General features: G+C 32.7%; 3 protein-coding genes and 1 non-coding gene across 4 annotated transcripts; 3 read left to right on the forward strand and 1 right to left on the reverse strand.

The window, feature by feature from the left end:
* The first annotated feature begins 1,632 nt into the window (after positions 1 to 1,632).
* LOC25500882 (acyl-CoA thioesterase 2) lies at positions 1,633 to 10,866 on the forward strand. The gene is made up of 17 exons (XM_013589383.3): positions 1,633 to 1,854; positions 2,009 to 2,101; positions 3,128 to 3,195; positions 3,404 to 3,485; positions 4,066 to 4,112; positions 4,238 to 4,363; positions 5,447 to 5,524; positions 5,627 to 5,714; positions 6,157 to 6,269; positions 6,888 to 6,950; positions 7,036 to 7,091; positions 7,950 to 8,054; positions 8,209 to 8,265; positions 9,111 to 9,212; positions 9,358 to 9,406; positions 10,307 to 10,375; positions 10,461 to 10,866. Exons 1-17 carry the CDS (start codon positions 1,836 to 1,838, stop codon positions 10,536 to 10,538), a joined length of 1,293 nt encoding a protein of 430 aa, XP_013444837.1. The 5' UTR covers positions 1,633 to 1,835; the 3' UTR covers positions 10,539 to 10,866.
* Positions 10,867 to 12,673: 1,807 nt separating this feature from the next.
* LOC25500883 (exopolygalacturonase) lies at positions 12,674 to 14,231 on the forward strand. Its single transcript, XM_013589384.1, has 4 exons — positions 12,674 to 12,805; positions 12,907 to 13,221; positions 13,345 to 13,866; positions 14,001 to 14,231. The coding sequence occupies exons 1-4, from the start codon at positions 12,674 to 12,676 to the stop codon at positions 14,229 to 14,231; spliced, it is 1,200 nt and encodes a 399-aa protein (XP_013444838.1).
* A 773-nt stretch (positions 14,232 to 15,004) lies between these two features.
* On the reverse strand, positions 15,005 to 18,423 carry LOC25500884 (F-box/kelch-repeat protein SKIP4). The gene is made up of 3 exons (XM_013589385.3): positions 18,280 to 18,423; positions 17,001 to 17,515; positions 15,005 to 15,778 (listed from the first exon to the last, which is right to left on the reverse strand). Exons 2-3 carry the CDS (start codon positions 17,492 to 17,494, stop codon positions 15,181 to 15,183), a joined length of 1,092 nt encoding a protein of 363 aa, XP_013444839.1. The 5' UTR covers positions 17,495 to 17,515; positions 18,280 to 18,423; the 3' UTR covers positions 15,005 to 15,180.
* A 7-nt stretch (positions 18,424 to 18,430) lies between these two features.
* On the forward strand, positions 18,431 to 18,504 carry TRNAV-CAC (transfer RNA valine (anticodon CAC)). The gene has a single exon. It is a non-coding gene; the product is annotated as a tRNA-Val (tRNA).

The raw sequence follows: 18,504 nt of genomic DNA on the forward strand, positions 1-18,504 counted from the left end.
CTTTTTTTTTTTTGAATAAACTAAATTAGCCCACTCAAATTGACATTATAGTGAATCGAACCTAAGACCTTGAGGAGGGGTACACTCCCAAGTTCCAAGCCTATACCACTAGGCTAACCCAAGTGGGTTAGGCCGACGTGAACTTGTGTCGAATGCTTAATTTGTTGACATACCAAGTATTACGCTATAAATATTTCCACAAATCGTCACATTTTGGGCCAAAAAAAATTGGTAGTAAGTTGAACCAAGGTGCGTTTGACACCCCGCATGACCACCGTTGTGTCTCGTGAAACTTATTGATGACTTGGTTGCAGAAAGGTGTTGATGGACTAAGAACATACCTTCCTTTGTGAAGGACAACACCATTGACAATAGAATAAGAATAAGGAAGGGTGCCATGTAAGAGCCTATGACGAAGCTCCAAAAGAAACTGATTAGACGCGTGTTCCTACTGAAGTTGTTGAAGAATATAAAATGTGGTCGTGGATACAAGGGCACACAACATGGAGCGGGGGTATGAATCATGAGTTCATCTTTGCTCAATTTAGGTTTCTTCAATTTACCCCATTTCAAATCATAGATGTGTGACATGTGGAAAAAAATAAAATCAATAGCTGTGATTAAAAGGTTTGGAAAAAGCAATTCTTTAATGAAAAAAACAGCCCACTCGCTTTCATTCTTATGTTTGGATTGATAAACAACTGCGACCCTTATTCTTCCTTTCACCTTCCTCACTGCATTGTATCTCCCTCTCATTCTCGTCGACAGTGCCACCACTGACCTCCGTCTTCCTCCATCCACCGACTGCACCCACCCCTTTTGCTCACCTCACCCAACTTACCCTCAATCTCAAAGGTCACGATTGACAGATGAATATAATTCATTCAAAATTAGTGAATATTACATGAACAAGCCAAAAACAGTTAAGAGTTCTCAAAGTTATAAAATCACCATTTGTTACAACCACTTAACGATGACAGTTTGAAGCGGCGGCAGCGGTGAAGAGAAGAGTTTGACCGAAGATAATTTAGGTGAGGTGATGTGGTGCAAAAGGGAAAAGTGTGCCGGTGGATAGAGGGAGAGGTGCGGCGACGGGGGTGTCGGTGGGAGGGAGAGGGAAAGGGAGAGGTAGCTGTGAGATTATAAGAGAGGGAAGAAGGAGAGTGCTCCTTGTAACAGAATGAACACGCGTAGACTTTTTTTTTCCTTCATTAAATAATTGTTTTTACCAAACCTTTTAATCACAACCATTGATTTTATTTTTTTCACATGTCACACATCTATGACTTTAAATGGTGTAAATTGAGAAAACCTAAATAAAACAAAGATGGACTGATAAATCATAAGGTTGATCGGTAGAAAACAAGATAAGACATCGATGACCTTATTCCAAATACCAATTTATATTCATGCGGAACTAAAACCCCAATAACTTACAAATATAAACATGTTATGTTGTTCTGGTGTTTAAATAACTTGAAGCAAGAGCTTTTTAATGCTTTCATGATCTATCAAGATGACAAAAAAATGGTTGTCCCCATTTTAACACTTCAGTCAAACCTTAAATTAAATAAAAACATAGAAATTTGCTTCACCGACCATCGTTGTTCACGTGGACGCCGAACTCTTTTAATCACTTCACACCGCACACTTATCTTCAGCATCGCTGCATCACCATTGGTCGAAACCTCCAAAGGTCCATACTCTTACACTACACCACCTCACACTAGATCCTCACCCCTCCTTTTTCCATACATATATATAGCATGAAAATTTGCGTGCGAGAACGCAGAAAGGTTTTACACGTGCGGTAAAATCGTTGGAACTCTCTGAAAATGGAGCACAAAGAAGAAGGTAAATTTCTGTTACAAAATGCTGAAAATCACTTCCAATTGCGCTCTGTTTGGTTTTCTCATTTTCATTTTCAGTTTTTTCAATTCGTCTGTGTTTGAATTTGTTTATGAATTGATTTTGATTAGTTTTGTTTCGTTTGTGTGATTTTTCGCAGTTTTCGAGTTTCTCGGAAGCGTTCCGTTGCTACAGAGGCTGCCTAGTTCGTCTATAAGGAAGATATCAGAGCTTGTGATTGTTAAACACTATGGTATTTATTCAATTTTATGTTTCAGTTCTATTGAGATTATGAAGAACTTGTATATGGTTGTATGAATATGAAGTAAAGTGAATTGTTTGTTAATTAATGTTTTGGATTGGAAGAATTGATCATGAAAAGATTAGTTTAATATTTGGATTTGAGTATGGAAATGATATGAAGTGAAATTAGGTGAATTGATTATGGTGAACATGAATTTGTGTGTGTTTGGTCGTGAATTTATTTTAAGTTAAAAGTGAATGTATGGAAGTGATTTGAACAATAATTTGAGTGTAAGAATCACGTTTGGAGGTAAAAACTATAAATTCTAGTTTCAAGATAGAATCAATTCTTTTTTCAATTTTATTTTAATAAACTCTAGAGGAAACATAATTTCCAATGAAGAATCCCTAAACATGCCAAAATCTATTTTTCCTATGTTTGATACTGCGGTGAAATGCATTCCGCTGTGTGTTCAGTTGAATCAACAATTTATATCTTCTCACATAAACATTGTCAGGGCGGAAAAATGGATAAGTGGACACATAGGTTTTAATTCTTACAATGCTTTTACTTATTGCAAAAGTGTCATCTAAAAGAGCACTTAGGATGTCTCTGCGAGTTGGTTTTGGGAAAGTTTTGGAAGGCTAAGTCTATATTTTGAAATCTATTTGATATTTTTAAAAAATTAAAATAACACCATGATATTATATGCCCGTGTAACACGTTCTTTCAAATTTTTTAAAATATCAAATATATTTCAAAATATAGACTTAGCAGCCCTCCAAAATCCAACTTGCAAATACACCCTTGGTGGTTGTGGAGACCTATAATTCAAAATTGTATTTGTGAATTGGAATTCATGCAATGAGTTATGTGAAACTGTTCTTAAACTTTTCATTAAGACGTAATTTTACTATGCAGTCTCTTTATCCGTGGTAATTATTATAGTATTTAACATTTAGAAAAATTGTAACAATCGATTGGAGGTTACAAGCATTGGCGTTTCAATTCTCAATCAATGGTTCTTTTTTGTAGAGCGAGGGGATTATGTTGCTCGTGAGGGTGAACCAGGAGATGGCACTTACTTCATATGGGATGGAGAGGTATGTTAATATCTTCATATCATAGACCTTACAGAAACAAAAAACAAAACCAAATTGCATTGAATTGCTTTGGATATTAGTGTAGGACAATTTTGGCATCATCCTGCACTGATCTAGAGGATAATAAAATGACAACGAGTTGCATTTATTTAGCATTTCATGTGGCCAATTTTTTTTGTTGCTAAAAGTCTAGCCTCATTGCTTGTAGGCCAAGGTTGTTGGATCTGTTAGTGACAATGATGAAAGTCGTTCAGAGTTCCAATTGAATAAATATGACTACTTTGGTTGTGGTAATAAACTTCTTCTTTCGCCTCAAATTGCACTTCATTATTTAGGTTAAGAATTTTTCTTTCATGCCATACGCCATATGCTAGTCAGGTAGTTTGTGCCATCACGATTTGGTTATTCTTAACTATTTTCTTCTTCTGCACTGTGAAGTTCATCAGTTAGGTCATCATTTTCTAACTTCACATGAAGTCTCTATCTCTTGTAGAAAGCATGATTCTTCCTGGGATGTGGTTGCTTATAGTTAGCCGTAAAACAGTTGACTGGTTTTGATTGTCAATTTCTCATAATTTCTCTAATGGTTCATTCTTTGTACTAATATTTCTTACTATCACACATAAGTAGGCCTCTAGGACTTTGCCACCATAATTCTATGTTCTCTCTCTCTTTTAACCTTTTTATGGGTTAAACTAGTCATTCATTTTCCAAGTATACTGATGTTCTTATGCATGTTATTTTATTTTTTTTCTTGATTTATGTTTGGTCATATTTTTTCTTGATTTATTTGATCATTAGAGATACAAGAGATTTTTATGTTGCTTTGTCAAGTAATATCTGAGAATAATTTGAACGTGCAACTTTCAGGTTTGTCAAATACAGTTCACCTCACAGATGTTGTTGCTTTGTCTAAGGTTTCATTTTAGTTTCTTTTCCTATTACTTTCCAATTTCATAATCTAGTGTAGAAGAATCTGATATACACTCAAGTGAAGTGAATTATTTACTGCTATGGCGAATTTTTTTGTTTGCTGTGACAGCTAACATGCTTATTACTTCCTCGGAAGCACTTGGCACTGCTATGGCCAAAGTTTATATGGACTGCAGAAAAATGTCTTGAGAGACCCTCATCTGTGGAGAATATATTGCAATTAGAACCATTAGAGGTTTGAATTCTTGATTTCTTTTTGTTGGAATGTGTTGGACAATTCTTGAGAATATTTCATGATATCATGATTTTATCTTAGAATAGTTTTGAGTATCTTTAATGATCTCACATGAATAGGTTTCATATTTTTTGTTGATTTCATGATTTGTTTCCTTATTTTTAACGAGGCTGAATAGTTTTCTTTTGATATGAATAGAGCTTATTATTTTATCTTATTTTTATTACACCCACTGTGCTTTTATATATACGAGAATATTATTATTCACAATCTTTATCCTCTCTTTTCCATCTTCCTACCTAAAACCATATAATTTCTACAAAGTCTTTGCACAATAAGGCTCTGATGGATGATTATTTGCACTAGAAAAATAATATTGTATTCTTCTATATGAGAAACTGTGCCCACTTATGACGTTATTCTCATTTTGACATACCTGTATCCTTACACTTACATATCACACTTTGAAAAGACATGTTTACATGGATATGATGAAAGCTAATAAAAATGGGGGAAGGAAAGGAAAGACGATACAACAACAACAACCAAGCCTTATCCCACTAAGTGGGGTCGGCTACATGGATCAAATGACGCCATAGTGTTCTATCATACACCAAATTTGGATCCAACTCATTGACCTCTAAATCCTTTCTAATGGTTTCTCTAATAGTTTTCCTAGGTCTTCCTCTACCTCTTTTAACTTGACTCTCCTCCATTTGATCTACTCTTCTTACCACGGCATCTACGGGTCTTCTCTCTACATGCCCAAACCATCTAAAGCCTATTAACTACCAACTTTTCTACTATAGGTGCTACCCCCACTCTCTCTCTAATGGTGTCATTCCTAATCCTAATCCTATTCCTAAGACGATACTGATATTTAAATATCATTGAATATGGATAGATATATACTTGCCACTTAAAAAGGGTAAATAGAAATAGTCTGATGCGTTTTTCCAGGTTTATCTTTCATAGCAAGTAGCACCACATTATATCAGCACATAATTGTTTCTCTTTGTTAGTAAGTAGTAAAATGCTTAACCTGGACTTCAGCTTATAGCTTATTGTTATTCTGTTTGGAAGGTAGATATCTTCCAAGGAATCACTCTTCCAGATGCTCCAAGATTTGGAAAGGTGTTTGGGGGACAGATGGTTGGACAGGTGTGACAAAACTGCATTATCTTCTTCATATTATAGCAGGCTGCTCATGTTAGTTGCAGCTCCTATATACAGACTTCTTACAGGATAATATCTTACTTGCAGGCACTAGCTGCAGCATCAAAATCTGTTGACAGTCTTAAGTTACTTCATAGTTTGCATTCCTATTTTCTTCGCATAGGAGACTTAAACTGTAAGCATGTCTAATCACTTAACTTTGACGACAATGCTCTGCTGTGGATATAACTTCCCGTTCTATTTTTTTACTTCTTTTCGTATGATGAGAATTGAGACGTGAATGCTATTATTCATGCGTAAACCGTAAACTAAGAAACATGAAATTATATTGCAGTGTCATATAGTGAATAAATCATGAAAAAGGGCTCTAGGGTTCTGTTCAATAATATTTTAAAGTTGTTTTCTTGTTGACTTTGTTTTGAGAATAGATTATAAAGTTTCCGTCGTTTAAGATAATTAAAACAATCATGCATTTTACTCTTTATGATCTGTAAATCTATGTATGCATACTACCATCCCCGTACTTAAACTTCATCATTTGCACTTCTAGTTCATTTTTTTGACTTTGGAAGAGAATAATAAACAGAATAGACATACTAAAAACAATTATTTTCCAGTGCCTATTATATATCAAGTTCATCGTATCAGCGACGGAAGGAGTTTTGCTACAAGGAAAGTGGATGCAATGCAAAACGGAAAAGTCATATTCACTTTGCTGGCTTCATTTCATGTAATATATTCTTGACTAAAAAGAATCTAAATTTTTACAAATTATTTTAGTTTAGGACTAAGTAGTCACCTCTCAGCTTGATGCTTTAAAAGTGAAGATGATGAATGGAAATAAGGTGTATAAGGATATTTAAATTGATTAAGTATATGGCTCTATAGTTCCGAAAACTGTGAAACAACTGCATAGGGGGACATCATGTTTTTATTAAAGGATTTATGGTTTCTGGATATTATTATATGACTAAAAAATTAAATTCATATGCTGAAAGAATGGCTAGAGTAGGAGAAAAAGGCTAACGAAATTATTTCTTTATAAAGATTACTAAAACATTCAGAACTGATTTGAATGATAATTTAGAAATTCTGCATTGTTTCAAGATAAATAAGGGGAAAAGTTGGTTCAAATGCATTGAATCGAATGTTGTTGATTTTATTCTTCCATGATAATTTTCCATGTATCTATCTTTTGATTTTCTTTTTTCATGACTGAAAGCTATAATTTGGCTGTTGTCAGTGTGACTGACAGATGTTCTTTTGACACATAAACTTATGCTCTAGTCAAGGAATTATGTTCCAAATTCAAGAGCATGTTTATCATTGTTGTTTCTTTGATCCACAGAGACAAGAATCAGGGTTTGACCACCAGGAAGTAGATATGCCATTAGTCCCTGCACCAGAAATGGCAAGATAAAAGCTTATATTCATTACGAATTTTATTTGTTGTGGATGCCAGATTATTAATATCTTTTTTAATTTGTTACTTGTAGCTTCTTCCATTAGAAGAGTTACGGGAGAGACGTCTAACTGACCCTCGCTTGCCAATGTAAGATTTCTTGTTCGGGAGATTTTGTTGGTGCAAAGTTGCTATTTAACTATATATCTGTTTTTGTGTGCAATTGTGTTTGCATGTTATTAAACCGTCTGGAAATTTCTAATTTTATATCAAAACGTATCTTTCTGGACAACAATACAAAATGTTGCTCATAAAATTACAGTGTTTTGTCCATTAAAAGGTTGGGTTACATGAAAGGGGAAACCCATATCCTTTTCATTAATCCATCATTGCTCGAACTATTAGATTTCAACCTGGGACTTCCAAGTCGAAGTAGCTGGTGCTTAATCATCAGTCTCTCCATTGGGACAAACCAAAAGAACTTTAATATGTGGAGAGTTGCTTTTCTAAGCATTGTTTGTCTAAGAATTTTTCTGGCTTCTTTATTTGCCTACTAATAACTAAACATAATTTTGGTAGTAAGTTTTGATTTATGATGACTGAAAAAACGATATACGATAATGGAAGGCAAAGACACCCTAGTAAATAACCTTCTAACAGCCTCAACTAGATGTCAGACTACTTCTGTATCACTTTTTAGACAGGATTTGTTGACACCTGACACCAACTGTTAATTGTTGATTTTTTTGATCAAAGGCTTGTATTTGTTCATTTAAAATATCAAACTAGAAATAAAAATAAAATTTATGGAAACTCGAAATATTCCCTGTAAAATTTGGTTTTACTGTTTGATTAGGAAAAAGCTGGCAAACGATTCTTTGTATCGGTGTTTAAAAAACTAAGACTCTAACTCCTGGTTTTCTTGAGTGCTGTAACATTTAGTCCTGGTTTTCTGACTTTTCTCCATGATGATTTTATGTACCATAATGACAAAATCTATTGCTTCAGAACTTACCGGAACAAAGTGGCTACATCTGAGTTCATTCCCTGGCCCATAGAGATACGTTTCTGTGAACCTAAAATTGCAACAAATCAGACAAAATCTCCTCCCAGGTTAGCCTGTAATGCAATTTTTTGCTTACTTTTTTATGTAGCATGCATGCAGTACTCTGGTGAGAAAAATTTGGAAAGGAACATAATGGTACTTCAGTCAAGTTTCAGCTGTTTTTAACTCCTTATTATCTGAACTTGTTAACACACTATGCAGTTTGAGATACTGGTTTCGAGCGAAGGACAAACTTTCAGATGATCAGGCCTTACATAGGTACATATCTTCCTGTGTTAAAAGTACACTTTTGGTCCCTTATCTTATTTTTAGTTTCAGTTTGGGCCCTTAACTTTTAAGTATCAATTGAGCCCATTTTCGTAATATAGTTTTAGCTTGGTCCCTTAACTTTTAAAACTTTCAATTGAGTCCCTTATCTTTTATTTTTTGTTTCGAAATGGTCAATATGGTCCATTCTTTGTTTTGAAATTATCCCTTGTGTAACAAAAGCTATACCAATTTGGTCATTTTCTAACACAATTTAAACATAAAATACCACATTGAAACTAAAAATCCTAATCCAATACACACCCTAATTAATCCAAGTAAAATTTTAAAAAGATAAGGGACCAACTGAAACTAAAAAATAAGATAAAGAGACAAAAAATGTATCTCAGCCATCTTTCTACTATAGAATTTTCTGGTAACTCCAGTTCATTGAGTGTGTTAGCAAACTTTGTGAGGAGAACTTTTACCGATATGCCAAATGCAATGCTTGTATCGTTTGGAACTCCGTGCCACTGAATGCATGTGAATTCTGGATATGCTTAAATTATTTTGAATTAGGTTGAAATTTGTGTGTCGTGGATGAACAGTTTTTCTCCTTATAAAGGATTAATTGTGTGAGTTTGTAGAAATTTGAGATTGCTGAAAATATCACTTGGTTGTACTAAATGCATTTATTTTATACCTGCATATTTAGATAATATTAGATTGCCTTTTAGTAACAATGGGATGGTCACCTGGGCATACTTACACGTTGTGTAAATTAATTTTTCCAACGATTGAAGAAGATCCATCTGATTTTCTCACATATAATTTGTATCTTGTACTTTGCTTTGCAGGTGTGTGGTGGCATATGCTTCCGATCTAATATTTCTTCAAGTAAGTTTGAATCCACATCGTGGGAAAGGTTTCACGGCACGTGGTGTTAGTCTGGACCATGCGTAAGTATTTGAGTCTTACCAGTTGCATTATAAGTAATTTAGTTGACATTATAATTCATAATATGCAAGGTATGCGAAACAAGTTTTCAAGGCATGAGTTTGATTTCGGGCTTTTTATTGAATGCTTTTTTAATTTTCATTTCAGAATGTGGTTTCACCGACCCTTAAAAGCTGATGAGTGGGTGCTATTTGCGGTGAGTTTCCTTGTTTCTCATGTATAAAACATCGATAACCAAGTCTGGGGTCAACTGCATGGAGCCTTAATGTTTTGTCATGTATTAAATCCAAAGATTAATCATTTGTAGTTAAACATGTTGATTTTCTTATTCTCCATCTAACTATTTGACTCTCGTCCATTTGATTTACGGTATTTTGTTGTTGCTTTTACGGGTCATCTCTACTGATCCCTAAATCACCTAAGATGAGACTTCACTAGCATTTTTACAATCAGAGCTGCCAAAACTTTATCTCTAATGATTGTATTTTGAATCCTATCTTGTTTTGTGTATCCACTCTCCGTCATCCGTAATGATATTCTCATCTTGCAACATTGACTTTGCTTTCTTGTTGGTCCTTTATCGCCCATTAAATTTGCTTACAAGATTATAGGTCTCCTAGTCGTATAGTAAAATTTCACTTTGAACTTCAGGGTTACTTTACTATCTAAAATCACACCTAAAGTATCCATCCATTTCATCTACTTTGCCTAGATTCTATGGTTGAGATATAACTTATACTATATCCTTTTAGTATTGTATAATAGACCAAGGTACTTCAAACATGAGACTACTGTATTGTATTTTCTAACTTTTCACCTTTAAGCTAGTTTCTAAACTTGCATTCCATATAGATTGTTTTATTTCTACCTATATTATGTTTGATTACACTGATAGAGTATGCAAATCAAACTCTTTCTATAAATTTTGGGAAATTAAAGCAAAGGAGTTTTTCATAATGACGTTTTCAGTTGATGATCCAGGAAACAATTAAATTGATAATTTTCAAAAAAAATTCTTCTTTTCACCAAGGTCTACTTCTGAATTCTTTTTTCTTAATCTTCTGTTATATTGATTGAAATTCAATCCACTCTACAGATCTTCACTCCTAGTGCTTATGAAGCACGTGGTTTCGTCATAGGTCAAATGTTCAATCAGAAGGGAGAGGTAAAGGATTATCAAATTACATTGATTCGTCTTGACACATTCCTTGCTAAATGTCTTACAGTGTGCTATTCGGTTGAACTTGCAGCTTCTTGCAACATTGATTCAAGAAGGTCTAACCAGGAACGCTAATCTCCAAATCAAATCCATCAAACCTAAGTTGTGAACTGCTGAGAAATGGAGTAGACAAATGACCTCTGCTTTTATAGTGGATCTTTTTTACCCTTTTTTTTTGTTGGGGACTGAATGTGTTTAAAGATTCAGCTCTGTTATGCAGAAAATGTAATTTAAGTTTTGATTAGGATAAAATATTTATTCAACCAAAGTACCAAAAATCAATTTATTAGATCCCAAATAGTTTTATTTACCTTGATGTGTAACTGGAGGACACGCCTAATCCTTTGAACACATTGTTCTTCCTCTTTGGGCATATTTTTGTTCATTTTTTTGATCAAGGTGCAGAAGTAATAAAGCAAAACATCTTTGGTCCTCAACATGCTATGAATTTTGTAAAAGTTTTAAATTATGTTATATACAATATACATACGCCTATGGTAATATTAAACGGTTTGTTGTTATGCTTTAGCTTTTGTAAATAGTAGTATAATGTTTATAACATTATGCAATGTGTTTTTTTTTTTTTTTAAGGAAACATTATGCAATGTGTTATAAACCTAAATCATTCCATTTCTGTCTTTAATATGTTTGCATTCCATTTCTTTGTCTTCAATATGTTTTTTCAGATTATTTTCCAATTTGTTCCTTATAACAACAGTCATTCCGTCATAAATTATATGTCGTTTTGGGAAGAAAAAATTGTCTCATATTATACATCTTTTTACAATGTCAACAAAACATTAATATTACTTTTTCTATTATATCTTTAATTATTTATTACCCTCTCTTGTTTCAATTCTTTAATTTATATTTCTCATATCATGTGATTTCTTAACTTATGCCTCAAGGACACAAGTTAGCTTTTCCCTAAATTATAAAGGGTAAATATGATTTTAGTTAAAATAATAACGGTAAAAGTGGAACAAAAGATAATAAACTATAAGCTATAAGTTTAAATAATACTTAAAATAACATCTAAAAACAAGCTATAAACTCGTAAAATAAGTTATAAGTTTGTTATGAAAAGATTGTTGCCAATCGGGTCTTTTTTTAGCCAAATGAGCTTATAAGCTATAAGCTAACTTGGTCTTGCCAAACAGATTCTAGACGATTTTTCAAAACTAAAAATTTCATATTTATATATATTTTTTAAATAGTAAATTTGATATTTATATATTATTAATTTTTTGTTTTATTAATACTTAAATATGCAGAGTATAGTTTTAATAATGGTTAATTATTAGAAATGAATAATATTTTTCATGTTTAAAGACATTGAACCTGTTCGTAAAAAAAAGACATTGAATCTGTTTTTCAATTATTAATACATTCAATTTAAGGTAGTTGAGATTAAGGTCAATTTTGATGCCAAGAAAGTCATTTTTTTAATAATTTAACAATTATAAATAGTAAACGGTATAAAGAGTTTTCACCCTAAGTTTTTTATTAGGGGTCCAGGGTCCAAATTTGAAAAGTGCAATTCAGTTAAAAAATTAAATTTTCAAATGCATATACCATTAAAATAAATTAAATATATAACTATTTAACCAAAAAAACTAATATGGGATCAAGTTCAAAATCAAAACTACAATTTAGTTAAGAAAATTAAACTTATTGGATTGGATACGGATGTATCAAAGTTAATCTCTACTACCTTTTTTTTTTTTTTACCAAATCTTTATAGTCAATATTTATTTATTGAGAAAAAAACATTATTTCTTTTTAAATTATTTTAATTTATTTTGTTCCTTAATTGTAACATGACCCAATCCAATTATTGATTAAACCGTATAAGCGTTGATTTTCAGTCAATCAAAGGCATCTAATCAATGAAATATTCTCCTAAAATTGATCCCCGGATAATAATTATCCATAATATTAAAATTTTCTTTGACATTTATCTCTGGAAAGTATTTTAATTTGATTGATATATATGGATACCGCTAATGTTTCCAAAAATATAAAAAATATTGAATATTTCTCTTACATGTAATGGCATATCCTAATAATTATATAGGCATTTTCTTTTTTGGTAAGAAATCATCAACAATTTTTTTTTATGAGTAAGAAGTCATTGGCATAAAATCCACTTGATTTCTTAGAAGTACTATATAAAGTAGTGTACTTACTTAATCTCATAAAGTCAGAACCTAAGTACCATAGGTTGGATAAAAAATCTGAAAAATGGGTGCAAAATTTTTGTTTGTGTTGAGCTTACTAGTTTGTATTGCAGAAGCACACCGTCAAATTCAAAACAAGCTTTTCAATGTGATCAATTATGGTGCACGTTCTGATGGAAATACCGACAATAGTGCGGTAATTTTACATGTTCATTCCTTCTTATTTTTCTTTTAAATTCTTACAATTGCAATTTTGATTTTGATGAGCTAACTATAATTTGTTATTTTCTTATGAAGGCATTTTTAAAAGCATGGAGTGATGCATGCAGATGGAGTGGAAAAGGAAAAGCAACTGTTTTGATCCCACAAGGGACATATATGCTTAAGGAAGTTGTATTTAGTGGTCCATGCAATGCTTGGATGAACTTTCATATTGAAGGACTATTGAAAGCTCCAAGTGATCCATATTCATTTAAGAATGGTGATTGGATAAATTTTAGATATGTTAACAAATTAACTGTTGGTGGAGGTGGTATATTGTATGGTCAAGGATCTTCTGCTTGGAAAACTAACGATTGCAAAAAGAATTCAAATTGTCGCTCGCTACCAATTGTAAGTTCATTTTTTATACAAATCAATATTATTACTAACATAAACTCTCTAAAAAAATTACATTTTTTAGCAGGCTAATCTTCGTTCCTAATTGTTCATTAAAATTTTATATATTTTGGACAGACGATGAAATTTGACTTCATCACCAATGGTTATGTCCATGACATGCATTCTATCGATAGCAAACAAAGTCATTTTGTGTTATTTGGATGTGAAAACATGTTACTTAGAGGACTGAAAATAACAGCCCCCAAAGATAGCCCCAACACAGATGGTATTAAAATAGGGATGTCAAAGGGAATAAATATTTCAAGTGTGAACATTGGAACCGGCGATGATTGCATTGCTATGCTCTCAGGTACTAGGAATGTTCGAATTTCAGATGTTTTTTGTGGTCCTGGTCATGGAATTAGTGTCGGAAGTCTTGGTGGGAATGAAGGTGAAGAAGATATTGATGACATTGTTGTTAAGAATTGTACCTTTAATGGCACAAGTAACGGTGTTAGAATCAAATCGTGGGAGTCTCAATTGAAGAAAACTTTGGTTGTTTCTAATTTTACATATGAAGATATTGTGATGAATAATGTGCAAAATCCCATTGTCATTGATCAAGATTATTGTTCACATCCTCCATGCATCAAAAAGGTTTGTTCTTGTATTCTACGTTTGAATATTATTCGTTTATACCCAACTTACTCTTTTATAGATTTGAGTTCTCTATAGACAAATACCTCTAAATTTTGGATACCATATTAATTTATGTCAATAATTTTTTGTAGGGGGTTTCAAGTGTGCAAATAAGCAATGTGGCTTACAAAAATATTAGAGGAAGTGGAAATACAAAAGTTGCAGCAAGTTTTGAATGCAGTCAAAATAAACCATGCCAAAACATTAGAATGGAGAATATTAATTTGTGGCCTTCTGGTCATAGTAAAAAATTAAACAATGTGTGTTTATTTGTTAAGGGTGCTACTTATGGCACACAAAATCCCCCTTCTTGCATAAAATAGTGGAGTTATTTCATTTAGGATTAGAATATCATCTGTTCATTAATTATCTCTTTATTAACAAAAGGATTCTATATCGTTGTAATCTTGGTAACGATAACTTTACATCAATAACAACATTTTGAAATGTTTCATGAATGAAATAAGGGTCTTGTTAACGAGTGTTTTCGGGACACTCTTTAAACATGTTAAATTAATAAATTATTCTTTAAAAATGTCAAAGTTTTCAATTTCCAATGCACTGAAGGCACAAACTTTCATAAAAAATTACCATTTAAGGCCCTTAACTAGTACCCGGGGACACACTTTAACATTTCCCATAAAATAATCTGCATTTTTTATGGTATGAAACCTTTTTACAGGAAGAATAGTGTCATCTAATAGCCAATTATTAACATTTATTGTTGTTGTTATTATTTTTATGGTTTCACAAAGATTATGATTTTTTTAGGAAAAAAAATAAAAAATATTATAACTTAATAACACTCACAAGGTGAGTGTCAAAAAAGAATCAAAAGTTGGAAAAAGAAAGAAACTTTTGTACTACACTTTTTTAGAAGCAATTTGAATATATTTTTCTCTTATTAGTTTTTATCTAATAATAAATGCTGTAAAAAAACATGAAAGAATAAAATAAAAGGTGTCTGAAAATAAATTTTATAAAAAAATGTAAAAGAATTATGTTATTTGTGAACAATGAAGGTTCCACACGTCTATGTGCCTCAACAAAAATCAATTTCTCATTCATTGTTACTCAAATTGTAAAAAGTAGCAAATTTGCATGAGACATTGTCACAAGTGGTGACAGGTTTGGATTGTTTTCAACAAGTTTTTCATATAAGTTCAAACCTTAATACAATCATCATACAAAAGAAAGAAGGAAGAAAAAAAAAGTATTATGCAACAATGATACGTGTATCTGAACACCACTATAATACAAATAATTTACTCTTCAGATTGATAAGCATTTACAACTAATTACATTGTAATCAGAGACTAATTTCGGTATAGAAGAACCTGTTATCGCCCTTCCCATATTTCCAATATCACCAACATCAACAACCACAGTGCTAAGCCCTTTTCCAATAATATAAATGCTTTTACCAACTGCAACAAGTTGGCAGGGTGGTCTTGTAAGCAAAGGTGACAACTTACAGACCAGTATCCACTCGCGTCTCTCTTTATGCCACATCGTCAACCTAGTACCCGAACTCTGATCCAAAACAAAAGGGATTCCGTCAACAACAACTGCAGGACCTCTCCATCCTGAAACCATGTCGGTGTCTGCATGCTGCCATGTGCCATTTGATGGTTCGTATACAACGGCATACACATGAGGTGTTAAAGGAGATTCGCCACCTCGGATGTATATTTTGCCGTTCATAACCATTGAATCTTCAATTTCGGGAACGATATTAGGATCTCTGTGAGATGTCCAACCATTTGTGCAAGGATCAAAAGTATCCCAAGATTGAGGATCACTTGAATTTGAACCAATGCCGCCAATAGCATATAGTTTTTCGTCCATTGCTTCACAAGCAAAGTAGCACCTGGAAAGAAATTGTGAAGGAATGGTGATTCTTATATTAAAGTAGGGGCTAATGACAGATAATATCAAGCACTTTTAGCTTTGAATAGGTAAAAATTGACCAACAAAATACATAGAGATCGTTTTTTGACTATAATTTCAAGAGAACATGGGGCCAAAGTAGGTATTGATGAAATAGTTGAGCACAAAAAACAAAACTTCCACTTTCATTGCAGGCTTCAAAAAAGATGAATTACAAAAAGACAGGTGTGCTTTAGGCATGAGGGGATAACCTTATTCCTTAATAGTAGTAATATAAAACAAGTCAAGCATAAATCAATAACAATTTATGAACTAATAGTTCCTCGTTAATGATATTTTGCCAAGTAAAATATACAAGCATGTGAAAGAGTTTTAAAGTAAATCAGAACTGTGTGCAAAATAATATAGTTTGATATTTAACTAGCACAAAAAAGGTTCACATTTCATAGTGAAAACAGAAACTCCCCCCCCCCCCCCCCCCCAAAAAAAAAAAAAAAAGAGAAGGAAAATCAAATTAAGATCTGCAACACATTTTCGAAGGTAAGGGACAACATAAGTCTTCAAGCCTGCCTAAGCATGCGAAAAATCAAATACTAAAATACTATATTATATATAATGCCGCACCTAAATCTTATGCAACTGTAGGAGATTCTATTACTATTAGAAGCATTAACTTACCAGCTCCAAGGTTGTTCCTCGTAAAAAATATGAACACGAAAGGAACATATGGAGGAGTGAAGGCTGACAAGGTACTTGACAAAATATGAGTTAAGCTACAGTCAACTCATAATTTTCCTTCCTCCGTATTCCCATTAACCTTATTTTCAATTTTCATTCAAAATAAAAACTTGTCGATCCAAATATTTATTTCCAAGAGAATACTAAGACAATGTTTACTCAAAAAACATTTTCAGTTTTTGTTTTCTATAATTTGTGTTCATTTTAAATTGCTAACGAGAAAATGGAAGACTCGCGTAGTGAACAATTGTGATGGAGAATATGGGAAGCAAGTTAGGAAGAATAGATTTTCAGAAACAATGACAACAATGTTTTGGCATTTTCAAAATTTCTGAAAAATGATAGATCTGTTTTCAAATATTGTATAAGAAAATGGTGAGGAAATTGGATACATTTTTTTTTTTATGTTTATTAGTTCAAGTGACTAACTTAGCTTCCAAAGGGACAGATGTGAGGATATTTACCTAGCAGTTGACAAGGAAGCAGCTTCAACCCACAAGTTCAAAGAAGCATTGTATGAATAAACTTCGTCAGTAGCATCTTCAGACCAGCCACAGCCACCCAATAAGAAGAGCTTATTTCCCAAAGCTTCAAAACCCATTCCTTTCCTTTTCATTACGTGAGGTGGAACCCCATGAATGAGCTTCCAGGATTTTCTTGACGAGGTAGGATCCAAAACATAGCAGTAAACATGATCCAATTTATCCCTGCACAAAGCATAGATCCACGTCTCATCAAGTTTATGCTTTCTACGATAATAAAGCCACTCTTCGCTGCAAACTAAGTCCTTCCATCTTTTTGAAACAGCCTTCAGGACCGAATGATATTTTCTAGGCACTCTTGCCAGACACAAAAGAGAAATATCATCTGGAAGACCACAAATCAATGGAGTATTATTAGTGACTTCTACTTCATCAACATTATTTTCTGACACTTCCCTGTCATCTAAATGCTCCATTGGTATATTAATTCAAAAGACCTGAAAAATAAAAATGTACATCTCAGAAAAGCTGATGCCAAATCATCATTTCAATTCATTTGTGTACATTGTATGTCAAGGATCTAAGCCATTATGTTCCCAAACTGAAATTCTAACACGTAATCAACAAACTCACGATAGATCCAGCTCTTAAAGTCAAAAGAACAAGCTCAAAGCATGACAAGGTTCACACATTTAACATTTTTAAGGTTTGATATTCTCATCAAGACATAGCATAATCATATGACTTGGTGTTTTTATTATATTCATTTCGATCAAGTCAATAGAAGTCTCATGAAACAAACTGCAGATCGAATAATACGCACATTTTACTTAACATATCAAAGACCTAAACATTATTATCCAAATGTTGATAGTTTTTAAATTTCTTCCTCAAACAAAATTCATCTCTTTCTCTTTGCAATGTAACATACTAACATGTATATGGCTTAAGCATGATATTATGAAATGAAAAATGATCCCTTTATGCGAGCATTGAAATTCAACCTAAAATCCCAAAATAGATGAAACAAAAGATACCATTTAACTTGATCAAAATAAAATGACATGATTAAATTACATCTACTACATATTTTCCACAATTGAATTAATAAAACCTAGGTTCAGAGAATTTTCCCCCAATTTGTTTATCGCTGTAATTGAAAGCAAAGGTTGAAAATTGAGATCTAAAACGAAAAAGTTAAATCAAATTTGGTTTCAGGATTGAAAAAGTATAGAAATTGAAAGTAAATTATGAAACTCACCAACACGGAATTAGGGATTTCGTCTGAAAATCGCACTGCAAGATAAGAGAATGATTGTTTGATTTTAGTCCTATAATAATTAATTAATTTCTTATAAAATAAAATATTAAAGTTATGATTAAATATATATTTGGAACAAAATATCACAAGCGTCTGGGTGGTGTAGTCGGTTATCACGCTAGTCTCACACACTAGAGGTCCCCAGTTCGAACCTGGGCTCAGACA

Source organism: Medicago truncatula, chromosome 8 (assembly GCF_003473485.1).
Source record: "Medicago truncatula cultivar Jemalong A17 chromosome 8, MtrunA17r5.0-ANR, whole genome shotgun sequence".
Classification (NCBI taxonomy): Eukaryota; Viridiplantae; Streptophyta; class Magnoliopsida; order Fabales; family Fabaceae; genus Medicago; species Medicago truncatula.

Coding starts and splice junctions, on each gene's coding strand:
- LOC25500884 (XM_013589385.3), bottom strand. CDS start 17,494: ATGGAGCATTTAGATGACAGGGAAGTGTCAGAAAATAATGTTGATGAA. Junction 15,779..17,000: donor GCTTCCTTGTCAACTGCTAG/GTAAATATCCTC, acceptor ATTTCTTTCCAG/GTGCTACTTTGCTTGTGAAG.
- LOC25500882 (XM_013589383.3), top strand. Junction 2,102..3,127: donor TGTGATTGTTAAACACTATG/GTATTTATTCAA, acceptor TCTTTTTTGTAG/AGCGAGGGGATTATGTTGCT. Junction 5,715..6,156: donor TCGCATAGGAGACTTAAACT/GTAAGCATGTCT, acceptor ATTATTTTCCAG/TGCCTATTATATATCAAGTT.
- LOC25500883 (XM_013589384.1), top strand. CDS start 12,674: ATGGGTGCAAAATTTTTGTTTGTGTTGAGCTTACTAGTTTGTATTGCA. Junction 13,222..13,344: donor ATTGTCGCTCGCTACCAATT/GTAAGTTCATTT, acceptor TATTTTGGACAG/ACGATGAAATTTGACTTCAT. Junction 13,867..14,000: donor ATCCTCCATGCATCAAAAAG/GTTTGTTCTTGT, acceptor AATTTTTTGTAG/GGGGTTTCAAGTGTGCAAAT.